This window comes from Heterocephalus glaber, unplaced genomic scaffold (assembly GCF_053883595.1).
Source record: "Heterocephalus glaber isolate CG9 unplaced genomic scaffold, H.glaber_assembly_v1.0 deba00001608, whole genome shotgun sequence".
NCBI lineage: Eukaryota > Metazoa > Chordata > Mammalia > Rodentia > Bathyergidae > Heterocephalus > Heterocephalus glaber.
In genome coordinates, this window is record NW_028258379.1 from 29,516,724 (window position 1) to 29,528,949 (window position 12,226).

Below are 12,226 nucleotides of genomic sequence, written 5' to 3' on the forward strand. Positions count from 1 at the left end.
CCCCTCCCTGAGTCCTTCCAGTTCCTGTCCCTGGCCAGGGCTGGCGCGGCCAGAGCGCGGGGGGGTGGGGTGGGGTGGGGTGGAGGGCGGCCGGGGGGCGGGGCCGATCGGCAAGGCCCAGCTGCCGCAGCACCGCCCTGCGCGAGGCGGCCCCACCGCGGCGGAGGGATACGGCATGCCATATATATACCGCGGCGTGCCGACTCGCGCTCCGGCAGTGGTGCTGGGAGTCTCGTGCGCGCGGAGCCGTTACTCGCAGTCGGGGGGGCGGCGGCGGCAGCGGCGGCACAGCGCAGAGCGCAGAGCGCAGAGCGCGCCTTAGCAGCAGTTGCAGCGGAGGCACCCCCGCTGTCACAGCCCTTGCGCTGGTGGATCCACCCTCTCTCCCTCGGCTCTTCCTCCCTTCGCTTGCACCATGGTAGGTCTGGAGCGGCGAGCGCCGGCGTAGCAGCTGCCCAAAATTTCTTTCCAGATTTTTAGTTCAGTCTTGGATTCTTTTTCTTTTTTCTGCTTGGGGGGGGGTCTCTTTGGCGGGCGCTACACAGCAGCCGCGGTTGCATCTCTGCTGGGGATCCTCTAACTGTCTGTCCCTCTTGGAGTTGGACGTGGCCGTGGGCTGTCCACGGGCTGGGGCCGTGGCCACAGCTGCACCGGGCCTTCCGCATCCACTCCCTCCCCCAGCCCTGCACCCACTGCATCCAGCGCCGCACCCGGGCTGCCCGCAGCGCTGCGCCTCGGTCCGGGCCCCCGGGGGCGGGGGAGCCGGGCGGGGCCGGGCACACGCGCGCCCCCTTTTCCACCTGGGCTTGAAGGTGGCGGGTCGGGCGCGCAGCGGAGAATGAATGGGCCGGAGCGAGCCGGTGGCGCACATTGCTCCGGCCGAGGGGTTCTGAGCGCTGCCAGCGGCTGACGCCCTCCCTCGATCGGCCCAGTTGGCCATCCTCCCTCGGCCGTTGTCCCCACCTTCCTCCCGGGGGGCGCGGCGTGGGTTGGGGAGGAAGGAGCCGGGGAGGGTTGGGGTGAGGGCAGGAAGGCCGGGTGGGGGGCGGAGAGGGCGGAAGCGGCCGGGCGGGGCCCCGCGGTGTGGCCGGGGCGCGCGTCTCCAGCTCAGCGCCCTGCGGCCCCCGCGTGTGCCGTCCTGTGGCCGAGGTGTGCGAGGCCCGGGACACCGGGAGGCCCCTTCCCGCGGGAGGCGTTCGGCTCCCGCTAATTGGGGCGGGGGGGTGGCGGGGGAGGAGAGCTGGCGCGCGGCTCGGTTTCCATTAGAGACGCAAAGTTTCTGCTCAGGAGGAGGAGGAAGAGGAGGAGGCGACGGCGCGGCGGGTTCGCCGCCTGGGGGAGCATAAGTGGGTGGGAGATGCTGGAGTGGGGGTCGCCCCCCCTCCTGCCCGGTGCGCGCTCCCTTGGGCGGCCCCTGACCCGGCGTTTCCCTTGTCCCGTGCCACTTCCCAGTCCGGGGGGAGATGCCCTCCACGTTTCCGCTTTCTCGGCAGCCTCTGGGTTGCCAGATGCGCCTGTGCGCCTCGCTGGGTGTGTTTTCCACGGCTCCCTTCCTCGGCGGGTAGGCTGACATCACCGGCAGCATTTTCTGGCTTGGTAGGGTAGTGTGGTGGTTCCCTGCAGGGTTCTGGAACAAGGCCTTTCCCCCAAAGGCCAACGTGATCCGGGGAAGGGGATGTCGTTGTCCGAAAGGTGGGGAAGGTGGATGTTCGGAACAACCTTCTGACACAAGTTTTGTGGGGGAGATAGGACTGTTCTCCCTAGTAAGGTGACGATTTCTCCTACGAGGTGTGGCAGCTCTTCCTGTTAAACAAGACAGACATTGCCCTGGCATTACATAAATCATAGGGTCTCCTTTTGTTCGATTTAAAGAAAAGTAGTTTTCAGTAACTGGGGTAGAAAAAAATAATTTGTAAAAATAAATCACCATTCCAAAAAATATATTGGAACAACATTCCTACTGTGAAAGTTTCTACATAAGAGAATAAACTTTAGCACTATCAGCTTTCTTTTAGGACTTACTTTATAACTGACTGCATTAGGTGTCCTTCATTAAAATAAAAATATATATTAACTTACCTTGAGATCTCAAATTCCCCTAGCTGGAAGCACAGGTTCAGTGTTGTAGGAGACCAAATAATGCAAGAGAGAATTATACCTTGGTGGCCACTGTCACTTCGAATAAACTGTTTATTATAAGCCGTTCTCGTGTCTTACGGTAGATAGGGTAAATACCAGGAAATTTGATGGTTACTCCACATAAAAGAGGGACACAGTCTCATAATTATCGTATAGTTTTCTGTGTACTTAATTTTTGCAGTTTTGTAACACTACTGTTGTAAGATGGTTCCATTTTTTTCCCAGGCTTCTGATTCGTAAGATAATTTGGCCATAGACCTTGGTCATTGTAAATGGTAGACTTTTAACAAAATACTGTAAGTGCCTAATTTAAATGATTGCAAAGCACTACGTGGAAATGAAGCCGGTGGGGGTAGCCTATTGCTATATACTTGTTTTTCATAAAATGGATGTAAAAGCCTGTTAATCCACTCCAGTGCCATTATGTAACACCAGTTTGGAGATTTTGAGGGCCCGAAGCAATGCGCAAGGTGCGCTAAAAGCCTGTCCCTGGACAGGATCCTGATCTGGCTGCCGTGGCCGCGGCATTGGGCCGGGTCCCTTGGATGGAAGCAGGACTGCAGTGTCCCTGACACAATAGGTGGCGCTCTTCTTTCTCTGCGCTGCAGTCAGTGTTGTGGGGCCTTTTGCCGCTAGAGGCGCCATTCTGCACATTATGAACCGACCCTAGTCACATATCAGCCGTCTGCAAGCTGTGGGCCAGAGGAGAAAGCCTGGAGCAAGCAGATGTCGCTTCCTTGTCATCCTTTGGTGTTAAAATAGCACACGTGGGTCCTTGTATTCTAATCATCTTCATTCATGGACAGTGCTAATGATTTCAAAGGATTGATTTCTTTTAAGATTGGCTTTTTTTGAAGTAGATTTTTGCTGTGTTGTCCAGGCTAGTCTGGAACAACTGGGCTCAAGTTACCCTCTTGATTGGCTGGGACTACAGACATGCGCCGCCCTGGCTGGAGATTGAATTTGGAAAGATTATAGCATAAAAAGCCTAATTGGAAAAACTATTACCAACCAAACTGTTGTGGATTGAATTAAAACCTTTTCTTTCTTGTAGGCTGATCAGCTGACTGAAGAACAGATTGCTGGTAAGTTAACTCTGGGAGTCCCCATAAGGGTGGGACTAGGCATTGACTCAGTTTTGGTACCTTCTCTGTTTCTTCCTCCCTACAATCTGAGCAGTTTTTTAAGAATTTATTTAAATAAAAACAGTAAGAGGCCGCCGGGGATTTAGCTCAGTGCTGCTGCCTGCCTCAAAAGCGCAAGATCCTGAGTTCGATCCCCGGTAAACACCCCCCCCCCCAAAAGAAAGACAGTAAGCAGGTCTGTTTAGGTCAGGTACTCCTCCTGGTCAGTCTTTTAGAGATAACGTGGAAGCAAGTGGAACTAAGAATGTCCACTTGGTAGACTCAGGAGTGTCTGTTCCTCACCATGTGCACAGCTTTGCATTTAATGAGATTGCCCTGAGCCTGCTACTCACAAAATGAGTTTACAGGGCCCGGGATTTGGCTCAGTGGTTCCGTTACCTGCCTCGAAAGAGCAAGGTCCCGAGTTCAATCCCCGGTACCACAAAAAAAAAAAAAAAATGAGTTTACAGTTCTTATGCTGCAGGCTTTTGGTAATCCACCATAAAGCTTTAAAATAAATGGGAGTTTGAAAATAAATGGGAGTGAGTAAAAATAAATTTTAAGAACGCTATATTAATTGAGTAGTGAGTTATATTAGTTTCCTTTTTCTTTCTTTTTTTTGTTTTTTAACAGTCTGGCTAAGTTGTCTAGGCTGGGCTCAAACTTAGATGATCCCCCTGCGTCATCCTCATAGAGTGCTGGGATTATAGGCATGTGTCGCCTCATTGGACTGGATTTTAGCTTTTTAATATTTCTTGGAAGACGTATTTTGAGATGGTTTTTCTTTTGGAAACCAGGAATGCTTCTGAAATATTCTGAACATTTTTGTAGAACATGCTGGTTACCTGGGAATGTACATTTCTGGTAACCTTTTCATGTGGCTTTGAAGTGCATGGGTCTTAATGGATGTAGACATTTAATAGGAAGAGACTTTAAAGGGGCCCATGGACCAGTCTCATGCTGGATTGGATGTAGGACTTACTCTAAAGGTATCAAAGCTTAGCCTACTTAAAATATGTTGCTTTTAAAAATATATATATTTATTTTTATGACAGGGTTTGGATAAGTCACCAGGTTGCCCAGCCTAGGCTTGAACTTGTGGTCCATCTGCCTCAGCCTCCCAGAGTGCTAGGATTACAGGCATGTGCCACCACGCCCAGCTAAAAATACGGTTTTAATAGAACTGGTTACCAGGAGCAGTGTTTGCTTTATGGGCTGCTGTTTGAAGGCCAGACCAACAGGACTATTGTGGTCTTTATTTCAGCTGATAAAGAACAGGTGGTTTCCGATAACTTCTGGTGCTTGCTTTAGCAAACCATAGGGAAGTGTGCACTGTGGCTGAGTTGGATAAAAACATTGATTCTAAAGAGTGAACTGTTATTTTTCAGAATTCAAGGAAGCTTTCTCCCTATTTGATAAAGATGGTGATGGCACCATCACAACAAAGGAACTAGGAACTGTCATGAGGTCACTGGGTCAAAACCCAACAGAAGCGGAACTGCAGGATATGATCAATGAAGTGGATGCTGATGGTAAGAGCTTTAGAACTGTGAATGAGTGCTAGTGTTGTGTAACTGAAATTCAGACATGTTACAGGATTGTCTTTCAGGTCCCCAGAGCAAAGCAAATGTGCAGAGTTCTTTTCTGTGGCTGCCTTATGGCCACTGACATTAAAATAGAAGATTATGAGCCTGCCATTCACCTTGCTCACTGTCTAGAACATTTCCTGGATCAAATCGCTGTATTGTTCTTCTTTGCTTGCCATGACCTACAGCTCAGTGCTTTTAGCAACTGGCCCAAGAGTCTGCCCCAAGTTGTGTGGGGGAAGTAAAAATAAACTGCTGTGGAAACTGCTTTTTTAAAAGCTTGCTGTCTCTTAAGAGGAGAAACTCCTAAGTGCAGTGGGTGAAGTTAACGTAGAACTGAGTAAAGTGTGAGCTGTTTGCTGAAGAGGAACATAGGAGACTCGGAGGCCCATGCCGGCTGTAGGGAATAGATCTTCAGAACCTAAGAGAAGGGACAGCTGCATGGAGTGCAGAAGGAACCAGCGTTTGCACCATAGCAGTTGATTATCCATTCCTCTGGATTCTGTTGCAGTGAACAACAGAGCTTTTATTGTTTACTTCTGTCATTAAATAGATTTTGATTCACTTACCCCATGATTTCCGTATTTTTCTTTTCTTTTTCTCAGATGGAGTCTCAGGTTTGTTTTTTTTTTCTTGGTACCGGGGATTGGACTCAGGACCTTGAGCTTGTGAGGCAGGTAGTGGAACCACTGAGCTAAATCCCCGGCCTTTGTTTTTTGAGACAAGGCCTCCCTATATAGTTCAGGCTGGCCTTGAACTCACTGTGTAGCCCAGGCTGACCTTGAACTCATGGCGATCCTCCTGCCTTAGCCTCCTGAGTGCTGGGATTATAGGTGTGCACCACCACACCTGGCAACCTATGTATTTTTGTAAATTGTATATGTGCACTAATTTAGCACCTAAGATTGTAGAACAATTTGGATCTGGATATGATTGACCTCATAGCAGCCATTTAGAAAAATATGGTAACGTGAGTGATACATTGGGATTCCATTTGTCACAAACATTTAGAAGCAGGACTTTTGGTTAAGCTCTTAGGCAAAGTTTTCTGTGTCCATTAGAATTATTTTTCTAAAAATAAAAATTGTTTTCATGCATAATACTGTTTTAGAAGAAGCTGTCCATGGTTTTGTCTAGTGTGGTTACTGAGGTGATCAGCCATCTGAGAACAAGGGGTGGCTCCCTCCAGTTTCGTGGAACCCGTGGGAGCTGGGCTTGGGAATGGAATAGGTGAATTTGGCCTTCACGTTGTAGGAAGGCAGGCAATTATGTCACACCACCAACTCTTGAATTTATGTTGAGTGACTATGATGGCACTTAAGGACATCTTTGCATGGTTGGGAGATAGCACTTCAAATAATTACTTTGTCTTTCAGAATACCAGTAGTGCTTTAAAATTTTGGAGGCCAAAGAGACAAAAGAGTCTCTGTATTTTTTTCCCTTTTTTTTTTGTAGTGCTGAGGCTCACACCCAGGGCCTGTACATGCTAGGCAGCTGTGGTACCATTGATCCACATCCTCAGCTCCAGAGTTATTTTGTTTTAAAGATACTGGTGAAAATGAATAATTTAACCTCGGGACATTTTCTAATTTTATTTTACTTTCATATTAACCTTAAAACTTGTCTTTGGGCTATTCATCTCTTAGTCTTAGAGAAGTTGTGTGGAATACTGGATATAGAGCAGATTCTTCTGACACTGATTCCTAAAGTTTAATAGTCTGAGCTGTGAAAATGCTTCTGAACTTCTGTAATGGGGAAATAAAGATACTGACTTGGGGTCTCTGGATTTGGGTAAATGGTGAGCATATTCTTAGAATGCAAGGGGCCCTTCATTTAATTCTCAGCATCATAAAAACCAAAGCAACAACAAAAGTTGGGAAGAAAAGAACTATTAGGTAACTTACAGCTGAAAAATGCTCCTAGGGAAGATCTTGAATCTCTTTCTTGATCTCTGGCTCTCTCTCTTGCCTTTTGTGTGTGTAGGGTGTGCTGGGGATTGAACCCAAGGCCCCATACATGCTAGACAAGTGGTCTACCTCTGAGCTATATCCCTGTCCCCCAAGAAGACTTTCTAAGACTACAGCCCATGGCCTAATAGTTTTTCCAGTTTGCAGTTTATACATCATTGGCTAACAGCCACGGTAGAGTTAGGCATGAATGATCTCCCCAGCTTGGGAGATCCAGGACAGACAATAGAGAGTGCTTCCCTTGGGAATGTAGTGAGCAGCTCTCCCCTTGAACTGTCCAGCCCCTTTGGTGGTTATGATTCCAGGCATGCAGTTTCCTTTGCATCTTTAAATACCATCCTAAGTATTGATCAGTTTGAACCACATGAAATTGCCCTGTGAAGTATTTGATTATTCCTAATCCAATCCTACGAAAGATTGACCCTAATAAAAGAGTTTGTCACTTTGTCCTAGCAAGTGCTTAATAAAGTTGTTCCAATTCAGTACTTATCTTACATGAATTTCTTGTTTTTTAATTTGAGGTAATGGCACCATTGACTTCCCAGAATTTTTGACTATGATGGCTAGAAAAATGAAAGATACAGATAGCGAAGAAGAAATCCGTGAGGCATTCCGAGTCTTTGACAAGGTAATCCTGTATCTGTGTTGCAGAGAGTGCATAAGCACAACTCTTTCACCATCGCTTCTAAGAGCTGAACAGTTGATTGGAGGTAAAACACATAACCTAACTGCCTGAGCCTCTGATCTCACTCCCAGATGCCCACTTTAGTAACCTTATTTAGCGCAAAGGGAGGCATAATAGGAATTTGAACAAAGTGTCTTTGATTGTTACTGTCAGTATCTTTTAGCTTTTGAAAATCCCCCTGCATTTTCTGCATTAATGGACCACATGTACCAATATTATTGGTAGAGGTGGGGACTGAAAGTAGAATTGTTGATGAGAGCACATTTGGCAGTAACTTGAGAGGGGTGCATAATTAAGTCAGGACCTACTTGCCAACCGTGAACCACTGTTCACTACCAGTAACAACTGCTGAATGATTACAGGATGGAAACGGTTACATCAGTGCAGCAGAGCTACGTCATGTCATGACAAACTTAGGAGAAAAACTAACAGATGAAGAAGTAGATGAAATGATCAGAGAAGCAGATATTGATGGAGACGGACAAGTCAACTATGAAGGTGAAATACTAAATTTCTTCAGCTTAGCTGTTAATAGTCTGTCAGGTTAACTGTCTCACTAGACGTTCACTGATTTTACTGTATGCAGAGTAAAGTTAGTGTGTTCATGAAAGCTGCTTTTGAGGATAACCAAAAGTTTCAATTGTCTTTTCAGAATTCGTACAGATGATGACTGCAAAATGAAGACCTACTTTCAACTACTTTTTCCCCCCTCTAGAAGAATCAAATTGAATCTTTTACTTACCTCTTGCAAAAAAAAAGAAAAAAGTTCATTTATTCATTCTGTTTCTATATAGCAAAACTGAATGTCAAAAGTACCTTCTGTCCACACACACAAAATCTGCATGTATTGGTTGGTGGTCCTGTCCCCTAAAGATCAAGCTACACATCAGTTTTACAATATAAATACTTGTACTACCTTAATGATAAGGAAGCACTTAGTGGACTCCTTAAAGTTCCATTTGCTAATGATTAATACACTGTTTGGGCTGGCCAGTTTTTCATGCATGCAGCTTGACGATTGAGCACAGTCAAGCATTTGTATTAAAATCGAAAAATGAAAAACGAATTCAAAACCTACTCAGATGGGTTCGAGTTCAATTTGTTAGTATAAATTGTCACGGCTGGTTTACTGAAAACAAACACATTTAAAATTGGTTTACCTCAGGATGATGTACAGAGAATGGGTGAAGGATAAACTGTTGAGAGGTAGCCCCAGTAGCAGGACGGTCCTCTTGTACGTCCCTGTGCTCTGACCCATGGTGACAGTGACACCGTGGTGGCGTGCCCACTCATGTTGGTTTAGCAATGTCTGTGTTGTACTTAGTGAAATGGGTGTCAGACTGTCACACTCACACAAATTTTTACTAAGAAATCTTTTACAAAGGAGCATCTTTGGACTCTGTTTTTAAAACCTTCTGAACCATGACTTGGAGCCGGCAGGTAGGCTATGGCTGTGGACTTCAGCACAACCGTCAACATTGCTGTTTGAGAAATTACAATTTACATCCATTCCAAGTTGTAAATGCTAGTCTTTTTTTTTTTTTCCAATAAAAAAACCATTAACTTAAAATGGTGTTAAATGCTTTGTAAAGCTGAGATCTTAAAAGGGGACAAGGCACTTGGAGGGGAGGCCAGTGTACATTTAAGTGCCCACAGCCCAGTGTTGGGCTTCCCTCCCTCCCAAGTTCCCAGCACCAACCTCTGAGCCTAAGACCTTGCCTCAAGACAGGCGCATACTGATCGCTTTACCATATTTATCAACAACATAAGTCTAGTTGCGTTTTCTCTGGGGGGAGGGGGGAGGCAAATCTATTGAGGTGGTAGAGCTCTTACTGAAGGAAAAAACCACTTTCTCAAGCATGTATTTAGGGGTTCTTCTCAATTGTGCTGCTGATTACCTGTTTTATGTAACTACTTGAGACCATCTTTGCAAGGGACATGATTTAGTGTGTCTGTAATTCAGTCCTCGCCGTGTGTGGTAGAAGCAGTAGTCCTTTCTTAAGCCAGTCTCTTCATGCCTAAAAGACTACCAGTCACCTTGATTCAGAGTTTAATTTATGATTAGCCTTTTACTTTTTTCTGTTTTTGTTTAAAGTTGACTTGACTTTTGCTGCCCCCCCCCCCCCCCCCAGTAGAACTAATGCTAAGCCTCTGGCTTGAAAGTAAAACTCCGGCCCAGAGTGAATTTTGTGTCTAATTATAAACCTGTAATCAAAACCCAGACATGCTGGTACTGGTCTTTGCAGTGGGATTGGTCCATTGAAAAAGCCCCCTTACAAGCATCTTGCATTTAGTGTGGGGCTCTTTTGAAATGAAGGCTGGATATGGACTTTTCGGGGTGTTAACTTGTTGTGTCTTACTAGCAAGGAGATTTGAGTTGTGTGTGTTTGTGCGGGTGGTTTTAATCGCCAGGGGATGGTGGCAGGCTGCTAGTGGGGCAGTGATGAGCTCTTGGCAGCCAAGTGGGTGCATTCTGGGCTGATTTATGAGAGACCCTTGGCTTCTCCCTCTCCTACTCCCTGTCTTTCTGGCATTGTGTAGCTTGTTAAGATTTTCTGCCAGAGGGGTGGGTCAGAGCCGTGGAGAGGATTCATTGCCATTGTGCATCTGCTGCCAGTCCTTGGACTTCGTGGTTGGTAGAGGAGAGGTTGACCCCAATTCTTTGAATCTGAGAGGAGCAACCAAGAATCTCTTGGAGTTTCTCTTGTGGTGAGATAGGCAGTACTGTGGGCTCTCTGAATGAGTAAGTCCACTATGACCTGGTGTTTCTCTTAGGGGTTCAGCCCAGTTGTCGGCCCAGTCTCAGGCCTGGGGTCAGTGACCTCTTGGTAGTTTCAAGGGGGTTTGGGGGCTGTTTGTTTTTAAAGACTTAGCTCCTATTGTACTTTTACCAAGTCTTTCTGGAAGCTGGGTGGACTCTATTTTCATAGTCCCACAGTCTGTCCTAAAAGACTACCTTTGGAACAGGATACGTGTGTGGCTAGGATCCTGTGTGGGAACCAGATACCCTACTCTGCAGGGAATGCTGAGTTCCAGCTGGGAGCAGAGGTGAGGTAGAGTCCACTTTAGCCTTTCCCCGGGCATTCTGGGGGCATGACCAGCCCAGGGGTTGGGCGGTAGTCTGTGAGTTAGGGAGAGGAAAGAGCTTGATGTCGCGGCACCCTCCTGTAAACTTGCCCCTACTTTTAACTATAAATATATACATATATTTATATATATAAAAGTGACTAGTTTAACTGGCATCCTGCTTTAGCCTGAGACTTGCCATAAGAAACTGCTGAGTACTTGGCAAACCCTTTCATAATTTCGATCTCCATCTGTTCGGGGTAGGTGTTGAGCAAGGCAAATGGATCTCGATATTCAGATGGGCTTTTGATGCACTGTTGCCAGGGAAGGCTTTTTCTGATTTTTTGACAAATTTTTGCACACTTTAATTGGTGTCTTTTGGCAATTTAAACACATTGAAGATGAGCTATTGTACATATTTTTATATTCTCTTTATAAATGCATGTCCAATTGTACTTGTAACAATATTGTAATGAATGGCTGTCCAGTAGGCCTAGCGCTGCTGTCACATCAGGAAAGCATATTATTGGCCCCTCAGCATCCTGGGAACTTCTCCCTAAACAAAGAATGTAAATTTGGTCAAGTCTACTCTTCATTCATTCAGTTATTTTAACCATTTGGATTATTTATTATATGTCCTATATATATCCTTTTGGCAGTGACTAGATTTCCACTGATGTGTCTTAATCTATCCCTTCAGCTGGCAGTTACTCTTTTTTTTTTTAATCCCTTGAAGTTGTCCTGTAGGAGACAAATTCTTTGCTGTCTATCCCTTGGAGTTAAAAGATAGTGGCATGGGTGGAGTGTGTGTTCTTTCTCCAAATCTATTATAATGTCATTAAACACTTCTGTAGCAAAGATGGTGGTGGTTCTTTTGTTACTGAAGTTGCCCTTCTCCGTGGCTATTTGAAAAGGAGTTGTACTGGAACGTTTCTGTAAATCTTGAGATGAACTGTTTGGAGATTTAACCACCTCTCTGATGGGGGACCAACTATGGAAATTGTAAATAAGTTTTATTTATAAACCTGGCACTGTATTCAATAAACATTTCTGCAGCCTTTCATCTCTAACTGCGAATTGTGTAGGTTCTTAGCTTGCATAGCCTTCACACCCTTTCGCTCTCTGAACAAGATACGCCTGCCCTCAGATGGAACTCCACCTAGGCTTCAGTACAGTGGGTGAGAGCCAGGGGCAAGAGGCCATAGGCACGGCTTGTGACTGAGTTACACTATTTTGAATTTGGATGCCACTAGGTGGTATTTTAACCCAATCTTGCTTGCCCATACTTGCCTTATGTAGAAAATACACACCACAGATTAATTTCCCTTAGACCTTAACATTAATCCAAGTCTTAGGTTTGTTAGGAAATACATTTCTTACATAAGGTGAAGATTTTAAATGAAAGAAGCACCTGGTCCATGTCAGGTGGCAGCTAAGGAACGAGTGGGATGCAGCTTCCATTGGTGTGGGAAGTGGGAGCCTCAGCACAGCCCCACACATTGGTTCTAGGCCCTGTCTGATTCTGGAAGGATCTTACCCAGCTGCCTCACCTAGTTCCTCTCCCATTGCACATGGTAAGGTCCTGCTTTGGCCGGAAGGCTTGTGATGCGTCTCCTGGGAGCATTTAGCCCCTCCAGTATGCAGAAGCGGGGACTGCAA

The 12,226-nt window shown here is 46.0% G+C and overlaps 1 protein-coding gene across 2 annotated transcripts; it reads left to right on the plus strand.

Annotated features, from left to right (window-relative positions):
* Positions 1 to 213: 213 nt before the first annotated feature.
* Positions 214 to 11,637, plus strand: Calm1 (calmodulin 1). Of its 2 annotated transcripts, none has more exon segments than NM_001310244.1 (6): positions 214 to 418; positions 3,194 to 3,224; positions 4,652 to 4,795; positions 7,338 to 7,444; positions 7,864 to 7,999; positions 8,154 to 11,633. In NM_001310244.1, coding segments are annotated over 6 exon segments (450 nt in total). In that variant the 5' UTR covers positions 214 to 415; the 3' UTR covers positions 8,183 to 11,633.
* Positions 11,638 to 12,226: the final 589 nt, after the last annotated feature.

Excerpts from the sequence above, each read along its gene's own strand:
- Calm1 (XM_087195036.1), top strand. The coding sequence starts at position 4,726 with ATGAGGTCACTGGGTCAAAACCCAACAGAAGCGGAACTGCAGGATATG. Across the intron at positions 4,796-7,337 it reads CAATGAAGTGGATGCTGATG|GTAATGGCACCATTGACTTC; the intron begins GTAAGAGCTTTA and ends TTTTAATTTGAG. Across the intron at positions 7,445-7,863 it reads CATTCCGAGTCTTTGACAAG|GATGGAAACGGTTACATCAG; the intron begins GTAATCCTGTAT and ends GAATGATTACAG.